This window comes from Rana temporaria, chromosome 8 (assembly GCF_905171775.1).
Source record: "Rana temporaria chromosome 8, aRanTem1.1, whole genome shotgun sequence".
In the NCBI taxonomy this organism is placed as follows: Eukaryota; Metazoa; Chordata; class Amphibia; order Anura; family Ranidae; genus Rana; species Rana temporaria.
In genome coordinates, this window is record NC_053496.1 from 52,313,435 (window position 1) to 52,340,954 (window position 27,520).

The 27,520-nt window shown below is 44.7% G+C and overlaps 1 protein-coding gene across 1 annotated transcript in view; it reads right to left on the reverse strand.

The window, feature by feature from the left end:
* Nucleotides 1-2,936: 2,936 nt before the first annotated feature.
* Nucleotides 2,937-27,520, reverse strand: part of LOC120946940 (cytochrome P450 26C1) — a 29,338-nt gene continuing 4,754 nt past the window's right edge. Inside the window, exons 4-7 of the mRNA XM_040361787.1 lie at nucleotides 26,562-26,837; nucleotides 18,017-18,172; nucleotides 10,830-11,414; nucleotides 2,937-3,567 (exon numbers count right to left, since the gene is read on the reverse strand). Of these exons, the coding sequence (XP_040217721.1) occupies nucleotides 3,196-3,567; nucleotides 10,830-11,414; nucleotides 18,017-18,172; nucleotides 26,562-26,837 (1,389 nt within the window). The 3' untranslated portion in view covers nucleotides 2,937-3,195. The remainder of the gene's footprint in view (nucleotides 3,568-10,829; nucleotides 11,415-18,016; nucleotides 18,173-26,561; nucleotides 26,838-27,520) is intronic.

Here is a 27,520-nt window from a genome sequence, read left to right on the forward strand (position 1 = left end):
CATCCGTTGGAATGGATTCCAGCAGATGGATTTGTTGTGCATGTCAGCAAATATCCATCTGCTGGAAATCCATCCCAGGGGAGATTTCTCCGCGGAAACAGATCCGCTGGCGTGTACACACCATAGAATCTATCCGCAGAAACCCATTTGCTGGGATTTATCTGCGGATGGATTCTATCGTGTGTATGGGGCCTTACTCTCCCCTAGAATAAATAGCAGTTAACCCTTTTAGTGCCGTCAAAGCCCCACCGCAAGGGATTTTTTTTCTGCTCAGTGTATGTCTGGGCAAAATAAAATATACATTCTTACATCTTTAATGTACATATAACCGTGGTTTAATCCTTCTGCAAATACAGAAAGGCCTATTGACCTTCCAGGAACCCAGCATGCCCCTAACTTCCTGTTTGAGCTGCTTCTTCTGCACCGAAAGTCCAAGCAAGCGCGGTCAGACCTTCTCGGTTCTCTTTCGCTAGACTACAGATGAACACTCTCTCTCTCTTCGTCTCAATAACATGCAGGTGAGGTGTTCTGAAGTTCTCAGTCAGTGTGCTGGGGGCGCTCAGTGAGCACACATTCAGCACACAATAGTGGTGCACTATGAACACGTATGTCATAGATGTACGCAGGGCACACCTTAGTCCGATACGCTACGCCGCCGTAACTTAGTGAGGCAGGTTCTGTATTCACCAAGAACCTACGCCCTAAGTTACGGCGGCGTAGCGTAAATCTGCCAGCGTAATTGCGCCTAATTCAAATTGTGAAGAGGTGGGCGTGTTTTATGCAAATAAAACATGACCCCACGTAAATGACTTTTTTGACTAATGGCGCATGCGCCGTCCGTGAATGTAACCCAGTGCGTATGCTCCAAATTAACCCACAAAAAGCCAATGCTTTCGACGTGAACGTAAATTACGCAAATCCCTATTAACGAACGACTTACGCAAACTACGTACTGAATCGGCCTATCTACCTAATTTGCATATTCGGCGCGTAAATATACGGAAGCGTCACCTAGCGGCCAGCCTAAAATTGCAACTAAGATACGACGGCGTAAGAGACTTACGCCGGTCGGATCTTAGTCAAATCTATGCATAACTGATTCTATGAATCAGGCGCATAGATACGACGCCGCACACTCAGAGATACGACGGCGTATCTGGAGATACGCCGTCGTATCTCTTACCTGAATCTACCCCTATGTGTAGTGCCGATTCCCCCTAATGCCCTGCCCCCCCTTGTTGGGCCTCCCACCCTGCAGTGCTTCTGGCTTCCCTCCTCTCCTTCCTCCCGGCTGCTGCAAGGGATGTTTCAGGATGGAGAGTAGGGGAAGGGGCTAGTAAATATGTAATTAACCAACCCCTTCCTTTTCTAAATGAACACACTCGCTCACTGTGTCAATTCATAACTGAAGTATAGCAAACTATGTTTACTATGCTCCAGTTTGTGCATGAACAGGAAGTGACTCAGCGCAAAGCATTTGCCATTCATTCATTCACTGCCCCGTGCAGCTGAGGCTGCAGAGAAAGGCATGTGTGTTTGCGCTTTGCAATAGGCTGCGCACACCTATAACATATATGTGCAGGACGTGGACGTTAAGGACCACCCGCCCTGCTGCCACGCGTATGAGTTAAGCTGTCGGCAAGCTATTTAATAGACGTTGGCATGTACTGCATAGATGTAGGCCCGGATTCAGAGACGAGTTACAACGGCGTATCTCCGGATACGCCGTCGTAACTCTAAGGCCCCATACACACCATAGAATCCATCCGCAGATAAATCCCAGCAAATGGGTTTCAGCGGATAGATCCTATGGTGTGTACACGCCAGCGGATCTTTTTCCGCGGATATATCTCCCCTGGGATGGATTCCAGCAGATCGAATATTTGCTGACATGCACAACATATCCATCTGCTGGAATCCATCCCAACGGATGGATCCGCTGGTCTGTACAGACTCACCGAATCCATCCGTCCGAAGGGATCCCCCGCATGCGTCGCAATGATTCAACGCATGCGTGGAATTCCTTATATGACAGCGTCGCGCACGTCGCCGCGTCATAATCGTGGCGACGGTGCGACACGTCATCGCCAGAGCATTTTGGCGCGGATTTCAATGCGATGGTGAGTACACTCCATCGCATTAAAATCTGCTGAAATCCTCGAGAGGATTTATCCGCGGAAACGGTCCGCTGGACCGTATCCGCGGATAAATCCTCCCGTGTGTATGGGGCCTGAGTGTGCGGGGTCATATCTATGCGCCTGATTCGTAGAATCAGTTACGCATAGATTTCCCTAAGATCCGACCGGCGTAGGTCTCTTAGACCGTCGTATCTTAGGCTGCATATTTACGCTGGCCGCTAGGTGGCGCTTCCGTAGATTTTCGTGAGGAATATGCAAATTAGGTAGATACGCCGATTCAGAAACGTACGTCCGCCCGGCGCATTTTTTTACGTCGTTTGCGTAAGGCTTTTTCCGGTGTAAAGTTACCCCCCATATTTTACGTTGTTTACGTAAGTCGTTTGCGAATAGGGCTGTACGTAAGTTACGTTCACGTCTAAAGCATTGACAGTTTGCGGCGTAATTCGGAGCATGCGCACTTGGAAACGTTCACGGACGGCGCATGCGCCGTTTGTAAAAAACGTCAAATACGTGAGGTCACAAGAAATTTATATAAAACACACCCACATCATCCACATTTGAATTAGGCGGGCTTACACCGACACATTTACACTACGCCGCCATAACTTAGGGCGCAAGTTCTTTCTGAATACGGAACTTGCGCCCTAAGTTACGGCGGCGTATTGTATCTGAGATACGTTACGCCCGCCGATAGATACGCAATTGTATCTGAATCCGGGCCGTACTGCTTTTTCCCTGCATATTTTAGGGTTAAATTTACACACTTCATATTTTTAGTTATTTCAAGAAAGATTCATAAAAAGTTGAATGGTTTATTATGGGGCTATTTCCTTATAATGGAAAAGAAAATACACAATCAAAGTATTTTTTTTTCTTTATATAGCTCATCATTACCCATTTCTTTTTTTTAATAGCTAGCTGACATATAAATATTACATTATAAATAATATAATCTCTCTTTAGCTACATTACAGATAGTACAGACACCCTGTTGGGAATCTCCAATAAAATAATTTAAGTGTTAGAAGCATTCCTGGACGTTGGTTGGGTGAAGTGATCATAAACTTTCTGACGCTGTGTTATTGTCACTGGAACGTAAAAATCGAAAGAAGAGCTGAAGTCCGTCTACGGGGTGCACTATAGGAACAGTCTGCATTTTTGGGAAATTTGGGGTGGCCAGCTCCCACTGGGCAGTGCCTACTAGCTCAATGGCAAGAATCTTCAGTATGATTTGTGCCAATTCTTTGCCAATGCAACTTCGTACTCCACCACCAAAGGGAATGTAGTTAAATCTGCTGGCTTTGCTTTCCTCCTTTTCTGCGCTGAAACCATCGGGGTTGAAGGATTCAGCGTTTTGATAAATTGCAGCAGTTTCGTGGGTGTCTCGAATACTATACATGACACTCCAGCCTTTAGGGATCTGGTAGCCCTATGTGGGAGAAAAGAAAGGAAAAAATATAGATTACTCAAAAAACAATAAAAAGTGTGTAAAAACAAAATCGTACCATTATACCAAAAATCTGATATATTAAAATAAAAACACAAGCAAAAATATAACACAACAATAAAAATGTAACATAATAAAAAATTGACAAAAAGTTATATAAAATAATGTATGGTAAAAGCAATATAATAATACAGAATAATATGTAAAATAAAACAAAAAAATAAATTATTTAATTTTGGGGAACGGTCATCCAATCAGTAATACCGAGGCCTTTTTTTTTTTCGAAACAGCAATACACTGATTGCTTCAAATCATTGATGATTGGCTTGTTAAAAGTGCCTGATTCCTGCAAGGTTCTTTAATTTGAAATACATTCTACTTTCTTCCAAAAGGGGGCGACCAAGGAACAGCCTTGTACTCCACAAGGAATTCCTTGAAATGTGAAGAAGACCTCCTGACGGATTATTACAGCAGGAGTCTTAACCTATCTCTGCCTTTGCTGAACTGTGTTTAATCCTTAGACGCAAAAGGCAAGAGACCCACTTTTACAATGCAAATAGGTGGTTAGATGTTGCATATTCTGCTGAAAGTTATAGAATGGAGGCTATTATACAGCAAGTGGGTGAGATAAGTATACTGTATGATGCTAATTAGATAGGATTAGTAACTGGTACAATGAGATCGTTGCTTGCTAGAGCTTACTATTATGCCGCGTACACACGAACGGAAATTTCGACAAGAAAAGTTTGATGTGAGCTTTTGGTCGGAAATTCCGATTGTGTGAAGGCTCCATCTGACTTTTTCTGTCGGAATTTCCGACAGCAAAAATTTGAGAGCTGGTTCTCTATTTTTCCGACGCGCAAAAAAACACGCATGCTCGGAATTAAAGCGGGAGTTCACCCGAATTTTTTTTTTAACATTAGATTGATGCTCATTTTGTCAAGGGGAATCGGGTAGTTTTTTTAAAAACTAAGCAGTACTTACCGTTTTAGAGAGCGATCTTATCTGCCGCTTCCGGGTATGGGTCTTCGGGACTGGGCGTTCCTATTTGATTGACAGGCTTCCGACAGGCTTCCGACGGTCGCGTCTATCGCGTCACGAGTAGCCGAAAGAAGTCGAACGTCGGTGCGGCTCTATACGGCGCCTGCGCACCGACGTTCGGCTACTTTCGGAAAATCGTGACGCGATAGATGCGACCGTCGGAAGCCTGTCAATCAAATAGGAACGCCCAGTCCCGCAGCCCATACCCGGAAGCGGCGGAGAAGATCGCTCTCTAAAACGGTAAGTACTGCATTGTTTTTAAAAAACTACCCGATTCCCCTTGACAAAATGAGCATCAATCTAATGTTAAAAATTTACATTTCCGGGTGAACCTTCACTTTAAGTCGACGCATGTTCGGAATCATCGAACTTAATTTTTCTCGGCTCGTTGTAGTGTTGTACATCACCGCGTTTTTGGCGATCGGAATTTTGTGTGACCGTGTGTATGCAACACAAGTTTGAGCCAACATTCCGTCGGGAAAAAAAAACACGGTTTTCTTGTTGGAATTTCTGATCGTGTGTACGCGGCATTAGAAGTCTTACTCTCATACATGCAAATGCTACTATTACACAACTTTTTATCTCAGACCCCAGACACCTGAGTGATTTGAAGCAAGTTTCAAAAAGTGTTTCAACACTCGAGACCAGATTTCCATGTTATTCCATTGTGCCTATTCACGTCTGAGTGAGTGTTGTCACTCAAATCTACAGCACAGGAGCTTCTTTGGGGCATGACTGCATGTTTTTAGCCCCAATAGACTTGAATTGGAGCGCCTTCTCCTCCTAGTAACTAGCTTACCATTGGCTAAAACTAAACAAAAAAATGACTGAAGACATTGATGGTCAAGTGTGAATGTAACCTCACTCTCAAGGCTTGTACACACGATCAGTCCATCCGATGAGAACGGTCTGAAGGACCGTTGTCATAGGTTAACCGATGAAGCTGACTGATGGTCCGTCACGCCTACACACCATAGGTTAAATAACTGATTGTGTCAGAACGCGGTGACGTAAAACACTGATGTGCTGAAAAAAACGAAGTTCAATGCTTCCAAGCATGCGTCGACTTGATTCTGAGCATGCGTGGATTTTTAACCGATAGTCGCGCCTACTAACGATCGGTTTTGACCTATCGGTTAGGAATCCATAGGTTAGATTAAAGGAAGTTGGCTTTTTTTTAACCTATGGTTAAATAACCTATGGGGCCCACACACGATCGGTTTTGACCGATGAAAACGGTCCATCAGACCGTTGTCCTCTGGTTAACCTATTGTGTGTACGAGGCCTCAGAGGACACTTCAAATTATATGTAGACAAATGTAGCTATGACTAAGCACTAGTTTCAGTGCGAAACGCGTCAGCAGTCAGGTTTTATTTTATTTTGCCGTGACTTGTAGTGCTGTCCTTCTTTTAATAAAAGGCTATAATTTGTTCAGAGTGCGGCTGTCCAGAGACAATCTTTGTTCCTGCTAGAGGAGAAATGGGGCTACATGTGTGCCAAGGTCCAGGTCCAGGGGACCTATGACCGGTCGGTACCGGGTCCCCAAAGTCACCGGAGAAATAACCGTTTAACATGGAAGTCTGTGGAAGGGGTGCCTGGCTTTGAAAAATCAGCGCTCCCTGGCCGTAGGTCCCCCGGACAACAAACTTTGCACACTTGTAGAGGAAAAGTGGGGCTACATGCGTGCCAAGTTTGGGGTCCAGAAAAAAAAAGTGCTGAAAAACTCGGCTTATACTCAAGTATATACGGTATATAAGATTCTTCATCAATGTGCATCATGGACTGACCATCAACAAATGTAAGCATAGTACATACAAGACATGCCCTATATATCTTGGGCTCTTATTCAGCTCTAAAAAGACGTTCTCAACTGAGTTCCAACTCCTAGTCAGCTCATAAAAGATATGTCCATAAAGGTCCATTTTTATTTTATCTATATTATTTGAATCTTTACCACTATGTCCACAGATCTCCAGCTCATACAACATACAATCCATAGACCTCCAGCTCATTCAACATATGCTCCACAGAGCTCCAACTCATAGTCCGCACACACAAGAAATGTTCCATCAAGCTCTATCTTATATTTGAATCTTTAACATGTCCTCAGATCTCCAGCTCACATAACATATGGTCCATAGAGCTCCAGCTCATACATCTGCTTATATTCAGCTCATACAGGGAAGGCTCAGTAGAGCTCCGACTCATATTCAGCTCATCCAAGATGAGCTCCATGATGCCCCATCTCATATTAAAGGGGTTGTATGGCTTAGTTTTAAAAAAAATAAGAAACATGTTATACTTACCTCCACTGTGCAGTTTGTTTTGCACAGAGTGGCCCCGATCCTGGTCTTCTGGGGTCCCTCAGCAGCTGTCTCGGCTCCTCCCCGCAAGTGCTAACCCCCTTCATGGGAAACTCTCTCCCAAGGGGGTAAGCTTTGTGGGCACACTTCCGTGATACAGCCGGCAGCTATAGCTGCGGACTGTATCACTCGGCCCCGGCCACCAGGCGCGCTGCGTCATTGGATGTGATTGACAGCAGCGCAAGCCAATGGCTGCGCTGCTATCAATCTCCAATGACGAGTTGCCTCAGGCAGGGGGAAACCATTGTGGGAACGAGCCCAAGAGTTTCATGGCCTAGCTAAGTAAATTGGGGGAGGGGGGTTGGGGGGCCTGAGAATGCAAAGTGTTTTTTCATCTTCATGCATAGGATGCATGAAGGTGAAAAAACACAAAGCTTTACAACCCCTTTAAGATTATAAGCGACATGTCCACATATCTCTAGCTCATAAGATATGTTTCATAGAGCTTCAGCTAATAAAGACATGCTTCACAGAGCAATCAACTCATATTCAGCTCATACAAGGCAAGCTCAAAAGAGCTCCAACTCATATTCAGCTCATACAAGGCAAGCTCAATAGAGCTCCGACTCATATTCAGCTCATACAAGGCAAGCTCAATAAAGCTCCAACTCATTATGATACAAGGCAAGCTCAATAGAGCTCCAACTCATATTTATCTCATACAAGGCAAGCTCAATAGAGCTCCAACTCATATTTATCTCATACAAGGCAAGCTCAATAGAGCTCCAACTCATATTTATCTCATACAAGGCAAGCTCAATAGAGCTCCAACTCATATTTATCTCATACAAGGCAAGCTCAATAGAGCTCCAACTCATATTTATCTCATACAAGGCAAGCTCAATAGAGCTCCAACTCATATTTATCTCATACAAGGCAAGCTCAATAGAGCTCCAACTCATATTTAGCTCATACAAGGCAAGCTCAATAGAGCTCTAACTCATATTTAGCTCATACAAGGCAAGCTCAATAGAGCTCTAACTCATATTTAGCTCATACAAGGCAAGCTCAATAGAGCTCTAACTCATATTTAGCTCATACAAGGCAAGCTCAATAGAGCTCTAACTCATATTTAGCTCATACAAGGCAAGTTCAATAGAGCTCTAACTCATAGTTAGCTCATACAAGGCAAGCTCAATAGAGCTCCAACCCATAGTTAGCTCATACAAGGCAAGCTCAATTGAGCTCTAACTCATATTTAGCTCATACAAGGCAAGCTCAATAGAGCTCTAACTCATATTCAGCTCATACAGGGAAGGCTCAGTAGAGCTCCGACTCATATTCAGCTCATACAAGGCAAGCTCAATAGAGCTCTAACTCATATTTAGCTCATACAAGATATGCTCCATAAAGCTCTATCTCATATTCACATCATAAACAACATGTCCACAGAACTTGAAGCTCCTGTAATATATAACTCATAGAGCTCCAGCTCATACAAGATATACTTCATAGAGCCCCATATTTAGACATACATCACATTTTCAGTATAGTTTTAGCTCATATTTAGGTCATACAAGGCATGATCCATAGAGGTCCAGCTCATATTTAACTTATATAAGACTTGCTCTATAGAGCCCCATCTCCTATTCAGTCCATACTACAATACATGCTCTATGGCAGTGGTCACCAATCTTTCGGACCTCATGGACCACTAAACTCACAATTTTAAATCCCCCGGACCACTAACTTGAATTTTACATTCCTTATACACACAATGCTCTAGATTTCTGCCCCCCTCCCCCTGGATCACACTGCTGCCTTATACACACAATGTTCTGGTGCCTTCTGGCCCCTGTGAACTCTGAGGAACTACAGAAGAGGCATTGGGTATCCATGCACACTATGGGCCAGATTCTCAAAGGAGATACGATGGCGTATCTCCAGATACGCCGTTGTATCTCTGAGTTCTGCCATCGTATCTATGAGCCTGATTCTTGGAATCAGTTACGCATAGATTGCTATTAGATCCGACCGGCGTAAGTCTCTTACGCCGTCGGATCGTAACTGCATATTTACGCTGGCCGCTAGGGGGATGTACGCTGATTTACACCTAGAAATATGTAAATCAGCTAGATACGCGAATTCACAAACGTACGCCCGGCCGACGCAGTACAGTTACGCCTTTTACATTAGGCTTTTCCCGGCGTAAAGTTACCCCTGCTATATGGTGGCGTACATGCGGCGTTCCAATGTTAAGTATGGACGTCGTTCCCGCATCAAATTTTGAATATTTTACGTAGTTTGCGTAAGTCGTCCGTGAATGGGGCTGGACGTCAATTACGTTCACGTCGAAACCAATACGTCCTTGCAGCGTACTATGAAGCAATGCACACTGGGAAATTCCACGGACGGCGCATGCGCCGTTCATGAAAAACGTCAATCACGTCGGGTCACAAGTTATTTACATAAAACACGCCCCCCTGTTCCAAATTTGAATTAGGCGGGCTTACGCCCACCTATTTGCGCTACGCCGCCGCAACTTACGGAGCAAGTGCTTTGAGAATACAGCACTTGCCCGTCTAAGTTGCAGAGGCGTAACGTAAATAGGTGACGTTACGCCCGCACAAAATTATGCCGAACTATGAGAATCTGGCCCTGACAGTTTTGACAGTGCACATTGAGGACAACACTGGAAACAACATTGGGCAGCACACATCCGCCAATGTTGATTTGCGTCAGAACCCCACCAAACTTTTGTCGTGGACCATGGACCATTGTTTTTTGGCGACTGCTGCCCTATAGAGCTCTAGCTCATACAAGAATTGCTCCATAGACCTCCGGCTCATATTCATCTCATATAACACTTGCTCCACAGAGCTCCAACTTATATATAGCTCAGGTAAGACTTTCTCTATTGAACTCCAGCACTATTAAACTTATACAAGTCATGCCCCATAGAGCTGCAGCTTATATGTAGCTCAGAGAAGACACGCTCTATAGATACTCAGTTGTAAATTCACATTATATTGTGACAAATGGTATGGTAGTTCTGTGGAGCCTTATCTTATATCCAGCTCATACAACACATGCCCCATAGAGTATCAACTCACATAAAACATTCTTGAGTGAACATTATATTTCTATAATAAAAGGTTCGTCTCACAGAGCCAGTAGTGTATTTGGGTTTTGTGCTGCCCAAGGCCTGACTAAACTCGTGCACCCCTAATTTAAATATGACCCACCCCTTCCTGTCAAGGTCACACCCCATTCTGTTTAAGACCCGCCCTGAAATATTGGAGTGGGGACACTAATCCTGAGGGCCTGGGGGGGGGGCATAGTATTCCCTTAATTTGCATAGATTTCCTCTCACTTCCTGTTTGGCTATAGGGCAGAAAGTGAAGGAAAATCTCTGCAATGGGACCGGGATGGTAAAAAAATAAACTGACAGGGGCTATAACCCTCCCTTACTCTATCCAAAAAAGGTGTTGCCTATTGTTCTACTTTAAGCCCAAATTTCTGATAATTTTATGGAGAGGACTAAGAAGATATAACCATGCCAATGGTGCAGCAGAAACATAGCACAGTGAGGAAGGTTTGTGGTCCAGGATGATAGGACAATCAAAATTTGAAGCAGCTTGTGTTACATACACTAAAAGTGTATCGTAAGCCGGTGGGGACTCTTTCTGTGCTGCCCCCCTGCAAAGAGCTGCCGTAGGCCTGGGCCTTGTTGGCCTAGGCCAGGATACAGCGTTGCACAGAGCACCAGCCCAATATTCCACTGCTCATGTAACATTTTTAAGTCACACCGATCATACCTAACCTATGGTATCAGGCTATACATGGATTTAGCCCTCCACTGAGCCCACCCAACCACCAATGAGCTGAACATTACTTACATCCAATTCAAATGTCTGCAGAGCAGTTCTGTAGCCTCCAGACACCGGTGGAAGCAAACGCAGCACCTCTTTCACCACACAGTCCAGGTAGTTGAGTCCCTTTATTTTCTCCAGATTCAGGTTTAGCTGACACGTGCAATCGCTTTTCCATCCCTGACACCCTCCTGGTAATCTGGCAGCACTTGAAAGGTATAGAGATGTGTCCTGCTCGTATGGTGCACCATTACATAAGTACTGGCGATGCACATCGTCTTGGCATCTCCTGGTCACAGAACATGTATGCTCGCTTTCATTCCTCTCCTCCATCGCCCGCTTGTTTTTTTCCCACTGTTCTTTCACTTGGCCATCTGGGTCTGCCAGGGTAGAGGCATGGCACCCTGCGGTTGTACAGTTCTCATCCATGGTATTGTTATTAGGGCTGTCTGGAGAATGAAGACACTGGCACTGTTTGTTTAACCCATGGGATGCCAGTTCCTGTCTCAGTTTCTGTACGGCAGATGGATGTTTGAGTAAGAGCAGGATGAGGGAGGTACTGGCACTGGCAGTCGTGAAGAAGGCAGCGAACATAAGTTCAATAGCAGATTCCTGCGTGACAAGAGACATGATTGATAAACATGTTATTACACATATGTTCACATAAATCCACAGTCATTAAAGCTATTCACTTCCTCTCCAGCTTGAAGGAGGGGAAAATACAGAAACCAACAGAGCTGGGCTAGGAATTACAACCATCCATGGTAAACCATTCTATTTTATTATGTGTGACTAAACCTGGTGAGCCTGGTGGACTAAGTGTGCCAGCTTCGTACCCATAAAGCTGAACTGCAGGTATGTTCTGTGTTGGATCCTGCTTGGCAACATGTAACTCTGGTTATCTTCACACCACAAAAAGTGCACCAGCCACCTTTGATCATAGAACAACTTACCAGAAACTCAGACCCCAACATAAAAGGAGGTCTGACAGCACTCTTATGACGCGTACACGCGATGATTTTTCGGCATGAAAAAAACAAAGTTTTTAAAAACGTCATTTAAAATGATCGTGTGTGGGCTTCACATCGTTCTTCGGCTTCTGAAAAACGAGAAAAAAAAAATTCGAAGATGCTGATTTTTTCACGTCGTTTTTAAAAATGTTTTTCGTGTTGTAAAAAATGATCGTGTGTGGGCTAAAACAACGTTTTAAACCCACGCATGCTCAGAAGCAAGTTATGAGACGGGAGCGCTCGTTCTGGTAAAACTACCGTTCATAATGGAGTAAGCACATTCATCACGCTGTAACAGACAAAAAAGCGCAGATTGTCTTTTACTAACAAGGAATCAGCTAAAAGCAGCCCAAAAGCAAATAGAACTTCCCCTTTAGAGTGCTGTCATACGTGTTATACATCACCGCGCTTTGTTCATCATTTTTCAAAAATGATGGTGTGTGGACAACATCGTTTTTAATGATGAAGTTGGAAAAACTTAGTTTTTTGGACATGCTGAAAAACAACGTTTTTTTTCATGCCGAAAAACGATCGTGTGTACGCGGCATTAGGGACAAATCCCAAATGGATGAATGGATGGTCACCACATTCAATCCCCTATTGTCGGCAGTAGCCTAGCCCTTTCTCTCTACAAAAGGACTCCCCATGTAACCACAGGATGTACCTCATACAAATGGCAAACACCACCAACCACACCAGGGAGGCAACAAGGAGAAGACAATAATAGTGAAGTACCTTTTTACACTGTTTATTTTTTAAAATCAGTATGTACTCACAAAAGACAGAGTCAAGAGCATATCAAGAACGCCCGCCAGCTCTCCAGAAATGCGTAATGATGTCACAGCTAAGCTCCACCCTAAGAGCTTTGTCTAATGGGACGTAATCCAGGGGGCAACAAAGTCATGACTAAGCGCTATATAGCATGAAATGCGTCAAACTTTTTCCCTGCTCCCACAGTGTAATTTTTTGCTGTTTTTGTAGTTTTTCTACACTGACAAAAAGGACATGACATGCGTTATGATGTCACAGCTAAGCTCCACCCTAAGAGCTTTGTCTGATGGGATGTAATCCAGGGGGCAACAAAGTCATGACTAAGCGCTATATAGCATGAAATGCGTCAACCTTTTTCCCTGCTCCCACAGTGTAATTTTTTGCTGTTTTTGTAGTTTTTCTACACTGACAAAAAAGTGGATGATTTATTGGAAGCACAGCTTGTTGGATCCTATTTGTTACTACTGCATATGGCTGGAAAAGCGGAGCTGGTACCCGATGTGTCCCAAGGTGGAGGGGATGTTTTAACAGACCGGCACATACTCTGGTCATCTCAAAATGTGTTTTAAAGGGGAAAGATCTGGCAAAGGGCCTGAGCAGGACCCAGAAGACCATGGCTATCACTGTAGTGATTTTCAGCTTTTCCAGCAGCCCATGAGATATGAGCAATGCATAAACACATTGTATAATTTAAGTATACAATAAAGATAATTTCTGGAGCTTAGCTTTAGTTTTTCCAGTGCAGAATGTGCATATTCTTTTGTGCACTATGTTATATCAAAACCGGTCTGATCAATCTACATGGGCACATAAATCAGCATGTAAAAATTCTTAGACAGCCTGGCAATGGCGAACCGCCATGCTGTTAGTACAACCCTGCTACAGTATTTATGGTGTGTGCTAGTGCCTCCAGTTCATTCACGATTAGGATGTATTGGTTAGTATCTGGTACATACTTATGCTTGGTGCTTCCCATTTTCTGGGGCCTTGTTTTGGGGGACATGTGTCAGTGCCTATTTAGCACAAGTATACAGGTAGTATATTATTCTCTGTGCCCACACAATAATCTAAAGGTTGAGGCTGGCTGGACAGGAGATGATGAGGCACACAAAGGTGGGAGAGACAAAATTAAAACTCTTTTGCAGACAAAACCAGGAATTATGAAATGAGACAAAATGAATTCACTTAGGGTCAGAGGGAAGATTGCCCCTGACATTGGTGGTCAGTGGGAAGCATGCCCCTTTACAGTTGTGTTAAGAATTTAACCCTTACAGACACATAAATAGATCACTGAGTTCATGCCGCTGGCTCTACAAGGTGGTGTTGAGCCTCAAAACTAACCACCATCAAATGGGAGGTCAATCAGCCACAGCTCAAGGAACCTCTAGCAAGCTCTGGGGCAACCCTACTAAAGAAAGGTTGCCCCAAGACATATAAGAGGCCTTGGGGTGAACTCCACCTTGTGAGTCCAACAGGCTCCATCCATAACTAAAATATCACTTTTGATCAAACTGACCTATAGAAGGTCAAATAAGGATCACAAAGGAAACACCTTCTATCTTCTGAAATACAACAATGCTATATTGTGTCTACTTAACTGGGGGGGTTGTTGAATTTTTTTTTTTTTTTTGAGAGAAAAAAGGTTCAATTAAAAAAAAAAACATTCCTATACAATTCCAATTCCATTCCTAATTCATAATGCCCTTAAATATAAGTTTTTAAGACCTTTTTGAAATATATATATATATATATATATATATATATATATATATATATATATATATATATATATATATATCGGGCTAGATTCATAAAGCCCGCCGTAAGTTTGTGTGGGCGTAGCGTATCTGAGATACGCTACGCCGCCGTAACTTAGTGAAGCTGGGGCTGGATTCACAAAGAATCTGCGCCCTAAGTTACGGCGGCGTAGCGTACATCTGCCGGCGTAAGCGCGCCGAATTCAAATTCTGAAGAGGTGGGCGTGTTTTATGTAAATAAAACATGACGCCACGTAAATGACGTCTCTAACGAACGGCGCATTCGCCGTTCGTGAAAGAATCCCAGTGCGCATGCTCGAAATTCTGCCGCAAATCATCAATGCTTTAGACGTGAACGTAATTTACGCAAAGCCCTATTCGCGAACGATTTACGCAAACGACCCAAAATTTGACGCTGGCCCGACGTCCATACTTAACATTGGTTGCTCCTCATATAGCAGGAGCAACGTTACGCCGGAAAAAGCCTTACGCAAACGACGTAAAAAATACAGCCGGGTGCACGTACGTTTCTGAATCGGCGTATCCAGCTCATTTGCATATTCTACTCTGAAATCGATGGAAGCGCCACCTAGCGGCCAGCGTAAATATGCAACTAAGATACGACAGCGTAAGAGACTTACGCCAGTCTGATCTTAGGCAAATTTCGGCTTATCTTGCTTTCTGAATATTATTATACAGGATTTATATAGCGCCAACAGTTTGCGCAGCGCTTTACAACATCAACAGTTACAATACAGGAGGGATCAAAGGGCCCTGCTTGTTAGAGCTTACAATCTAGAACTACAGAAAGAAGATACGCTGGCACAGATTTGAATTTACGCGGCGTATCAATAGATACGCCAGCGTAAATTCTTTATGAATCTAGCCCATAGTATATAAAAAAATTATATAAGCCAACCTTTTCACTGCTTTAATAATTAAGCCATTTTTTATTGCTTTTGTGGTTAATTTAATATTTTTATTTCATTGTACTTTGGGGCACATGTGAATAAAAGAAAGGTGTACTTGAATTCTTGAGAACGGATGAGCTGAGGTTATATCTAAATAATAAATTGCATAGGAGATCTGTCAAGGAGGAGCTGCTCACCGAATGAGCATGTAATGTATTTCTAAGGAGGATTCATTTACTTAAAGAAGAAAGCTGGCCACACACCAGTAGAATTTTTTATTTTAAACGTTCATACGGAAATTAAAAAAATTGTTCGTCAGAGCATTTTCGATCTTGCCATCACTGAGTCCGCTAATTTCATTCAAAAGCCTTTAACATTTTATCCATACCTACTACTTGAATCCAGACAATTTAAATTTGTGTCTAGAAAATGTGCATCACAATATGTATGATTTTTCCCAAATTAAATAAAAAGGTTATTTGTTCGAGAACATTTTTCCATCCCGCGTCTTTGAATTTCCTCAATACAATGGTCTAAAATGGTTGTCAATTTGAACCCTCTAACCATCAGAATATCAAGCAAACCTTTTCAAAATGAAACATTTCAAACAAAATTCTACTGCTAAACGACCCTCTGAACTCGTCCACACTGTATGGCATAGATGGAGGAATACATTTTTTTTTTTCAGCCTGCAGGGTACATGAAAAAAAAAAAACTATAATGTATGGTATGGCCCGGTGCTGTATGAATTAGTCTTCCTATAGGTGTCTTGCATTTAAAAAAAGAGAGATAACTGACTGCAGAAGGGAATCTACAATACCATAGCAAGCATGTAAAAATGCAAATATTACTTTTAATTAAATATTTCACCCCTTGGTATGTGTGCCGTGCACATGGAGGAGCGAGGAAGCCCATGGTGCACTTTATTTAGACTGGATGCTGGAAAGGATCCTCAAAGCAACACCATCCTTTGGGCAGCAGCTACGCCAGTCCTTTGAAACTGCAGCTTAAAGGAGATCTGCTTATGCCAACACTACAACTGCCCTCTGAAGGACGGGTGCAGTGCCAACAATACATACATACATTTGCTCTTCCCTCACATTTAGATCATTGCCAGTGGGTGCACAATCCAGGTATTTCCTCAGCGCTGTCCACTACAGATAAGCTTGGGTTTGGTCCAAATTCATGTTTTGCTGAACCCAGAAGGAAGCTATAAGTACTGGGCCAATCAATTGCTGCCGAGGCATTCCCTGCCCCACAGTTCCACTTACATAAAGCTTGTGACATCATTGACCTAATATGGTCACATGTCACAAGAATTCCTGCCCCTTTGTGTACGTGCGGCTGCAGGGCAGGGAATCCCCCACCCTCAGCTGATTGGCGCGGCACTGACAGCTGCCTCCTTGGTTCAGACCAAACCCAAGCTCATCTCTAGGCACCACCCATTTTAAATGATAAATTGTATTTATAAAACCTAGCAAAGCCAAGACAGGTACAGTAAAACCTTGGATTGCGAGCAGAAACATGCTTGTAATCCAAAGCACTTGTATATCAAAGCCAATTTCCCCATAAGAAATAATGGAAACTCAGATGATTCGTTCCACAACCATTTATTCATAAGTCCTTCAGTTTATAGTCCATAGAAAAAGATCATAGCAATGTGATGGGTTGTGTAACCATAAAATCTCCATCCACAAAGTAAAAATCGAGGGAATTTAGCAATTTTCTTTTCTTCCAGGTTAAGGAAAAGAAAATCGCATAATGTATGGCCCCCCCCTAACTCAGCAAATGTGCTTTAAAGAAAAACATGAAGGTAATAAGTGAAAAGCAGCACTGCAAGGTGCCTACATACACAAAGGCCCGGATTCACAGACAGCGGCGCACATTTATGCCGCCGTAGCGTATCTCCTGTACGCTACACCGACGCAGCGCAGAGAGGCAAGCATGGAATTCAGGAAGCCAGCGCTCTCAACGCTGCGTCGGCGTGGCGTAGATTTCGAAGGCGCAGGCCGGCGTAGGTGGAAGTGGGCTTGCCCCATGCAAAGCCATGCAAATGAGGCGTGACCCCATGCAAATGATGGTTTGAGAGCCAGACAAGTACGTTGAACGAACTGCGCATGCGTCGTGTCGTGGACGCATCCCCGTGCGCATGCTCATAGCCACGTCGGAACAACTACCTAAGATACGCCGGATCACTGCCTGCGCCATGAACGTAATCTACGCCGATCCAGACACACGTCCAACGTAAACTACGTAAAAACCGTCGGCTTCTTACGCGCACCTCTCGTAGTCTGCGTCGGGCGGGCGCAGGTTCGTGAATGGCCGTATTTTCCTCATTTGCATATTTGAATGGCTAATCAATGGCAGCGCCACCATGCGGCCAGCGTTAATGTGCGCCCACCCTACGCCGGCATAGGCAAGTTACGTTGGCGGGATTAAGCCTGTTTTTAGGCGTATCTTAGTTTGTGGGTACGGCGCACAGACACGACGGCGCATATTTGCACTTACGCGGCGTATCTGGAGATACGTCGACGCAAGTGCTTTGGGAGTCTTCTCCTGAGCGCCTTGGTACCCCCAACTCTAGGCTTTCTCAGTAGGTGTTTAGCATCTTTAGCTCCAACCCAGAGCTCTGCCAAGTCCCTCCTTATCTCATAATCCAATATTTGTGCTCATTGGCCTTAAAAAGACATACCTGCCTGTAATTGGGAAGGAATGCAAAAATGCAGCGTTACGTCACTGCTGGCATGCACACTATTGCCTGGTACCTTTAATTCCTGCATATTCAGCTCCTTGCCATTCTCCTTGGCACTGTCTATAAGGTAATCCAGAGCATCTTCACACAGCTCAGGGTCTCTTCTTGTGATTTTATCCTTGATGGCTTCTTCCATGTACTGATGTAATGTCTTACGCGCATTAATTCCCTGTGAAGAATGACTAATTAGTAAACTGCAAAAAACATTAATGTCGTTTCTCAATACACAAATGAGCCAGTTGTTGGGGTAGAAATCTTTCTTATATGCTGATAAGTTACAATATCGTTACTACATGATGATGATGATAAATAGCTATGATAGGTAAAGCTGATCCCGTAAAAAAAGAAGCTAAATACACCATGTAAATACATATATGAATTGTAATTCTGTTCAGCCAGTCTTGTGATCCAGGCAACCCCAATCATCCAGGACCTGATTTATGCAATTTTCTGCTGCTGTTAAAATGGTTCTAATGGCAGACGTTTTTCTTTTAATCTTAATGCATTCTATGCATTAAAGGGGTTGTTTCTTTGTTTTCTGTGTCGGAATTTCTCACTTCCTGTTCCTCCTCAGTAAGCTGTTCTGGCTGACTAACCCCCAGCCAGAACGGCTCGGATGATGGGGGCAAGCTTACTGAGAAGGAACAGGAAGTGAGAAAATCAGACAAAGAAAAAAAACATTTAGAAGGGAAATGGAAGGAAAAGGTAAGTGAACCAACAATGCACTAGCTTAAAGGAACCTTTTTAGAAAATAAAAAACAAACCTTTACAACCCCTTTAATGCATTTTAAAACTGGAACTTCCACTTTAAGTGATGGTGACCCCCTGACATGCCACATGGCATGTCATTTTTATTATGGGGGGGGGGGGTGGCGGATAACTTAAGAGGCATCCACGTCCTAAAACTATCCTCCTGGGGCTCTGCGGCGCAGGAAGGAAGTTCACCTCTCCCCTCTCTCTACTTGCAATCTTCTGGGACACGTCACAGGTCCTAGAAGATTGCCTGGCCAATCACAGTGTGCAGTGCGGCTCTGTGAACTCTCCACAGAGGTGTGGCACTTTTCCACAGGGAGCAAAGGTCTCACTCTACAGCATGCTGGCAGCGGACAGGCTTTTCTACTCTCAGGCTGTACCTGTTTTAGCAAGAAAATGAACATTGAACACCTTTTGTTTTGTGGCACCTGAAATGTATTTATCTGATTTAAAGCGGAACTTCATCCAAAAGGAGATGTTGCGCTTGTTTGCATCCTCCCCCCTCCACCGCCACATTTGGGACTTTTTTTGGAGGGGGGCAGTGGGTACCTGTTTTTCACAGGTACCCAATCCCACTGGTCAGAAGCGGCGCAGCTATCTGAGCCAGAGATCCGGCTCCCCTCCTTCCCCCGCAGCCTTCTGGGACACATCACAGGTCCCAGAAGACTGGGAGACCATTCACAAAGCACAGGGCAACTCGTGCATGCGCAGTAGGAAACCAGCTGGGAAGGCTTCATTGCCGGTTTTCCTTACTTACGATGCAGGTGCCTGAACCCGAAGCCAGCTGAAGAATCGGCTGGGGTGAGGACATCCCTGCATCCCTTGACAGGTAAGTGTCCTTATAATAAAAGGTAGCTGCTCCAGTATTTGTAATTTGTTGGGGGTGCCAGGAGCTTCTCTTTAAGCTTAAAATTTCATTGGCTTTTAAATTATCAGCTGTCGGAAAACACCATACTAATGATCCGAAAATCGTCAGATCATTCGCCGGGTGAATTTTGACTTGCGATTTTCACATCGTGTGTACAGGCCTTCAGCCGAGGTTCTTACTAGTGCATTGCGGGAAGCACCGCGATCTGTGCGCATTTCCTGCATTGCATTCAAATCACACTGCCATTGCGATCCACCGCGATCTGTGCACATTTCCTGCATTGCATTCAAATCACACTGCAATTGCGATTCACCGCGATCTGTGCGCATTTCCTGCATTGCATTCAAATCACACTTCCATTGCGATCCACCGCGATCTGTGCGCATTTCCTGCATTGCATTCAAATCACACTGCCATTGCGATCCACCGCGATCTGTGCGCATTTCCTGCATTGTATTGCATTCAAATCACACTGCCATTGCGATCTGAACGACACCCTAAACCAGTGGTTCTCAACCTTCTAGTGCCGTGACCCCTTGATAAAATTTCCCAAGTTGTGGGGACCCCCAACAATAAAATTATTTTTGTAGCGTGGGTTGTCAGCGCCCAAGGCAAGACAAGTAATTTGCACCCCTAACCCACAGATACTTAGCGCTCCCTCAGTCCCTTCCACTCGTACAATATTAAAACCCCTTATGGTACTCACTGTGTCTCCGTAGCAGTGACACCTATGCCAAAATCAGGAGATAGGGTCTCCTCCAGCCCCTCCCACTTCACATTCCTCAGCCCCTCCCACTTCACATTCCTCACCAGCCAGCTGACATCTAGTCTCTGCCCCCCAACCAATGTCGTGAACTGAATGGGTGGCTGCGAAGGGTGGGCCACCGCAAGCTCCAGGGACAGCCCTGCTTGGTAGCCATGAAAAGGCTGGGAGAGCGGTGCGGGATTTAGAAACAGCCCAGGATTCGGTGACCCCTGGAAAATTGTCATTCGACCGCCAGGTTGAGAACCACTGCCCTAAACAAAGGTTGCAAATGCAGTTTGTTTTCCGGAACCAGATCGCATCTTACAAGAGTACCATGCACTGCAGTTCCAAAATTGCTGTATGAATGAGCTGTAATCGCGCCACACTGATTCGCATGTAGATTGAATAGGAATGCGTTGTGGCTCTTGTGCGATTCTAATCCAGTTCATAGTGTGAACCGAGGCTAAATGGTTATTGATAAGCTGTGGTTAGTGTTTTGCATTCCTCTGGATTAACTTTGAAACTCCTAAATCTGATGGCATAATGCAAACCCCAATGGCGTGTGATGATCCCTGGCGGCCAATCACAAACAAGCTTTAATTAGGCTGGTCATAAGTAACTTGACATTTGCAAGTGATGTGACATATTTCATCAGGTACAGTAATAGGTAGTAGGATCTCTGGTGGGTCCCCAGCTTTGACAATTGGCTGACAGGTCTTCAGAGTGCCAAGCAGGGTGACAAATGCCAGGGAGGGAGTCATTAGGAGTCTGCCTGGAGCAGCTCTTTGTCTATCACTCAGCTGGACTGTCCTCTACAAGACAATGTGGTCCCTATTCTGAGCTCCTCCGTGTGTTTTCTCTCCCAGTGCTGATCCTACTGAACAATTACAGAGCACGCCTGTTTACTAAACGAGCGGCTGGAGAACAGCTAGTAGAGCCTATTCCGGATACTTGACTTACTAGGGGCACTCCGCCTGCCCCATTCAGCCTGTGATTTATAGACCCATGCAGGCTGCTTGCTCCAACCGTGTTTAATGTCCATAAATTATTTTTTTACAATGCAAAGTGCCGGCTAGTACATAGAGCCCATTCATGGGGCATCAGCAGCAGCTTGTGGGCAAATGACATTTATGATAACTTTGTATACAGAGTGTGTGGAGGGTCACCTAGGATGAAGGATGGGCTGTTTACAAGTCATATACAAAGATGCGGAGACGATATACATACACTATACATTTACACAAATACAGACGTGTATTTGTGTAAATGTTTGTATGTATACAGACCCATGTATATGTACATTTATTTCACACGTAGGAATAGCACTGTGTATTTCTTATCATCTAAAACCCCTCATGCCGCGTACACACGACCGTTTTTCAGGTTGTAAAAAATTACTTTTATAGCTAGATTCACAAAGAGTTACGCCGGCGTATCAGTAGATACACTGGGGTAGATTCAGGTAGCTTTGCCCCTTTTTTTACGGAGGCGCAGCGCACCGTTTTGCCGCTGCGCCTCAGTAAATTTCCTGCGCTACGCGCGATTCACGGAGTAGTAGCTCCGTAAATTGCGTGTGCGCTCCGGAAAACTGCCCGGCGTAAGGGCGCGTAATTTAAATGATCCCGTAGGGGGCGTGGATCATTTAAATTAGGCGCGTTCCCGCGCCGAACGTAGTGCGCATGCTCCGTCGGGAAACTTTCCCGACGTGCATTGCGGCAAATGACGTCGCAAGGACGTCATTTGCTTCAAAGTGAACGACGTCCAGCGCCATTCACGATTCACTTACGCAAACAACGTAAAATTTAAACTTCGCGACGCGGGAACGACGGGTATACGCAACATTGGCTGCCCCTGCTATTAGCAGGAGCAGCCTTACGTGAAACCCGACGTACGCAAACGACTCAAACTGCGTACGCAGTGCTCGCGTAGGGTTGTGAATCGGCGTTAGTATGCAATTTGCATACTATACGCTGACCACAACGGGAACGCCCCCCTAGCGGCCAACGTAAGAATGCAGCCTACGATATGACTGGCATAAGAGCCTTATGCTAGTCATATCTTAGGCTGCCGTCGGCGTAACGAGGTTCCTGAATCAGGAGCATTTCGTAACGCCGGCGCAAGTAAGCAATTGCGCTGCGTAACTATGGTTACGCAGGCGCAATTGCTCTTTGAATCTACCCCACTGTCGTAACTCTGAATCTAAGCCGTACATTTAAGTGTATTCTCAAATTGAGATACACTTAAATGTAGCTAAGATACGACAGCCTGCGCCGTCGTATCTTAGCTGTCTAGTTCCGCCGGCCGCTAGGGGCGTGAACACTGATTTACGCCTAGAATGCGTAAATCAGCGAGATACGCCTATTCACGAACGTACGCTTGCCCGTCGCAGTAAAGATATGCCGTTTACGTAAGGCGTTTTCAGGTGTAAAGTTAGTCGAACAAAAATCTGGCCTAGCCAATGTTAAGTATGGACGTCGTTCCCGCGTCGAATTTTGAAAATTTGACGTCGTTTGCGTAAGTCGTCCGTGAATGGGGCTGGACGTAATTTACGTTCACGTCGAAACCAATAAGTCCTTGCGGCGTACTTTGGAGCAATGCACACTGGGATATGTCCACGGATGGCGTCATGGTTTATTTACATAAAACACGCCCACCTCTTCACATTTTGAATTAAGCGCACTTACGCTGGCCCATTTACGCTACGCCGCCGTAACTTAGGAGGCAAGTACTTTGTGAATACAGCACTTGCCTCTCTGACTTACGGCGGCGTAGCGTAAAAACGACACGCCGGCTCAAAAATACGCCGCCCTACCTGAATCCAGCTATTAATGTCATTAAAAACGATCGTGTGTACGCGGCATCAGTTATTTATAGACTAAAATCTGGCTAAGAAAGGAAAATATTATAATATAACATAATGTATAATAAATTATAATATATTATAACAAAATGTATAATAAATTATAATATATTATAACAAAATGTATAATAAATTATAATATATTATAACAGATTATATAATAAATTATAATATATTTTAGTTTTTCTCAACCGGGGTGCTGCGACACCCTGCAGTGCCACCAATAGACCTCAGGGGTGCCACGGCAAAGGATAAAAAACTGCCCCAGCTAAATGAACCCTTCACTGCCGGCTTAAGTCTTTTTTTTTTTTTTTTTAACTGCAGTGTGTTTTAAACTGGCATGAAACCTTCTCTGGGACTCTGTGCTCTGCGGGACGCTCGCATTCCTCCTACCAACAAATGACATCATCGGTTGGTAAGAAGCACGTCAGGAGCCTGCCCACTGTCTTTGGTTTCCCCTCACTTGCCTCCACAGCTGAAAGGGAGGTACAGGTCAATGGGGGTCGGGGAATGTCTGTGGCACTCTCCTCTCCCTGGAGTTTATATGAAATTATCCTCCCGGGGGTGTGGCCACCTTATTTCCTCCTGGTACAGGAGGCTGCTATGGCAGATCCAGCAACTTAAGATGGGGGAGCAGTAATAGAAGCCCTGCAAGTTTCCCTTCTCCGTTAAGGATTTCATGCTTATGCTCACTTATGCTCAGTGGCAGCTGGTGCTCAATATTTTGGGGGCAGGAGAAGGATGGGGTGATCAGTGCCCAATCCCCCCCATGGGAGACGGATGGAGGTGATCAGTGGCCTTACCTTGGGAGGCTGTTCCTCGCTCCTTCCGGCTGTAACAGGCATTGCTTCCTCTTCCGGAAGAAGAAACAGGAAGTTTCTGAACAGGAAGTGGGTCCCGAGACTCCCGAGACTTGGCCAATAGGGTCTCAGGACCTGCTTCCTGATTGGCTGGGAGGAGAAGTAGGAAGACAATAGCGAATATTAATTTGCTATTGTCACACAACTGGGTGTGCTCAGGGCGCAGTGCTCTGCACCCTGAGGCCGCTCTAATCATGTGCTTAAAAAAAAAACCACACAAATGCATGTAGATTACTGGCCAGACGCATTGATTAGAGGGGCGGCGCCCCTGCTCCCCATATGGACGGGCCACCACTGATGGCACTACAAACTGCTCACTGACCACCCTACCACAACATACTGCCAGTACATACTTCTCACTGATTTCTACAGGTATAAGTCTGCGTCACAACCTACTGACCACGGATCCCTGCCTCAAAAACTACAATTTTGGGGCTTGTTCACACCAGGAGTGGTGCATGAACGGAAGCCAAATAGTGCATTTTTCTGCACTGCATAAAAACTGCTGCCTTTTTGCACCAGCACATGGGTGCCATTATTCTTACTGGCACCCCCACACATCTAGCAAATACAAGTGTGTGCATGGCCGCTAAAATGTGTGGCACCACAGTACCATGTCTTTCGGTGCAGTGCAATTTTAAAAATTGTGCTGACATCTTTTTTGCTTGTTTCATGCGCAAAGCACAGCCTATTGAAGAAGATAACAAGCAGAAACGCACAAAAAAAATGTGCGCACGCTCAGACGCACCTTTTGGTGCGCCTTAAAATTGTGCAGAATTCGAAAGCGTGACTTGACTAAAAAAAAGGCTGGGAAACACAGATATATTATAATATACCAGAAAATGTATATAATATAGCACAGCAGCATCATAAAGAATTGTGTGGCTTAATTATAAAGAGTAATTTGCTAAATTAATTAACCCATTGTTATATTTTTTTGCTCCTGCTGTTATTTCTTGAAAGGAGAAATCTGATTGGTTTAGCCATGTTACTGAACTTTTGCACCACACGTGTCCTATTCATTTTCTTTTAAGAGTTTTACACAGTGCAACTCACTCACATGGAATATCTACAAAAGTCTAAAAGATGGATAAATGAAAAGAGCAGACAAGGAATGCCGGATAGGTATTATGGTGTGTGATTGATCAATGAATAAGGAAGCAATATAAAAAATCATGTTTCATATAGAAACCAATCAGTAGTCATTGGCCCAGATTCAGGTAGAATGGAGCAATATTTGCGTGGGCAAAGAGCAAAGATTTTTCTCTGCGCCCACGCAAATATTTCCATTTGCCCAGCGATTCACGGAGCAGTAGCTCCGTAAATTGCGCGGGCGCTATGCTAATTAGCCCTGCGTAAGGGCGCCTAATGTAAATGATCCCGCCGGGGGCGGGAATCATTTAAATTAGGCGCGCTCCCGCGCCGAGCTAACAGCGCATGCTCCGTCGGGAAACTTTCCCGACGTGCATTGCGGCAAATGACGTCGCAAGGACGTCATTTGCTTCTAAGTGAACGTGAATGGCGTCCAGCGCCATTCACGGTTCACTTACGTAAACGACGTGAAATTTAAATTTCACGGGCGGGAGGCGCAGCTATACTTTAGCATTGGCTGCGCCTGCTATTAGCAGGAGCAGCCTTATGCTAAAGGCGCCGTACGGAAACTCCGTACCTTGCGTACGCAGGGCCCGCGCAACTTTTGTGAATCGGTGGTAGTATGCAATTTGCATACTTCACGCCGATCACAAAGGCCGCGCCCCCTAGCGGCCAACGCAAGAATGCAGCCTGGGATGTGAAGGCATAAGGAGGCTTATGTTTGTCACATCCTAGGCTGCATTCGGTGTAACAAGGTTCCTGAATCAGGAGCACTCGTTACACCGGAGCAAGTAAGCACTTGCGCCGCGCAACTATGGTTGCGCGGGCGCAAGTGCTTCTTGAATCTGGGCCATTGTAATTATTTTTGCTTATTCCATTGATAGGTGAAATCTGATTGCTATAGGTCATTGCACTTTGCACATTTTATTGCGCTGTCTACAGGACAGGTATTTATCAAAAGCAAACATTGCAGATGTCTGCAAATTTCTTGTATAATGTTTCTTTAGATTTACCAAAAACCATATAATACGAGGTCAAACCCAAACCCTTTGAACTTGTATCCAATTGGGCAGGCCCTTGCATAGCTATATAGTTGAAGGTAAATCTAAAGGACATTATACAGAAATTGTATAATGTATGGCCAGCCTTAGTAATATTGGAAGAGGGAGAGTTTAGAAAGGATCTACTTACTTGAGGGTATCAACTACTACTCTGATGACAGATGACATCCAATTGGATACTATGGATTGCATCTCACTATTTATTATGAATCCTATTTTACCTTTATAAATAAGCCACTGAGGAGGCGAATATCTGCACAGGAGGCATTCTATCATTGTGAACATCAGCATAAGTAATAGACGGGAGAGTAACACTTACCTTGCGGAGCCCACTGAATGGGATGTCCAGAGGCAGAGAGAAGAGGTTCTCCACCAGCTGCTCGAACACCCTGGCCAGGCCTTTATACTGCTTCTCCCCCAGGGTGAGCCCCAGCAAGATGCGGGCAGCGATCCGGAAAGTGAGTGCTTTAGCAGAGGGGAACATGGAGATGGGGCCGACCTCTCTGCACCAACCCTGGAGCTCCAGGCTCACTGCCTCCTGGATCCGGGGAATGTAGCTCTCCAGCGCCTGGTGGCTGAACACCTTGGCCATAACCTAAGAAGGAAAGTGAGGTACCATTAACTGAGCGATCCTGAGTGCACCCACTGTCAACCTGCCTGGCATCTCATCATTAGGTGACATCTCATCATTAGGCGACTTCTTTCTGGACCTTATTCTGAGGCTAAACATCTCCTGCATAGGCGTGCGCACAGGGTGTCCCGGGTGTGCCCAGGCACACCCTAATCATTCTGCGCAGCACAGATTCCCCCTACTGCCCTGGCTCCCCACTCGTTCCCTCTGTAGCAACAGCCGGCTTCCCTCCTCTCCTTCCGGCTTCCCTCCTCTCCTCCCGGCTGTTGCTACGGAGATGTTTTAGGATGAGCGAGGGAAGGGGCCGGTAAATATGTATTTATTAACCCCTTCCCTTTCCGAATGAACATGGTGAGTAAACGGTAGTGTGTGTTTGAGCTTTGGGGTGCACACCCTAATGCAATAGGCTGCGCACACCTATGATCTCCTGCATGCCCTCAACTGGGAAGAGTTCCACCCAAACACCAAGAAGTTTCTTAAACACCAAGTCCAGAAATCTGCCGGATAGAGGAATTAAACTTCCATGCTCTCTATTCTGTCTACTGAAGTTTATGTCTTAAATTCAGAACCTTTGGATGCAACAAACAGATAGATAGATAGTTAGATAGAAATATAAACAGATAGATAGATAGATAGATAGATAGATA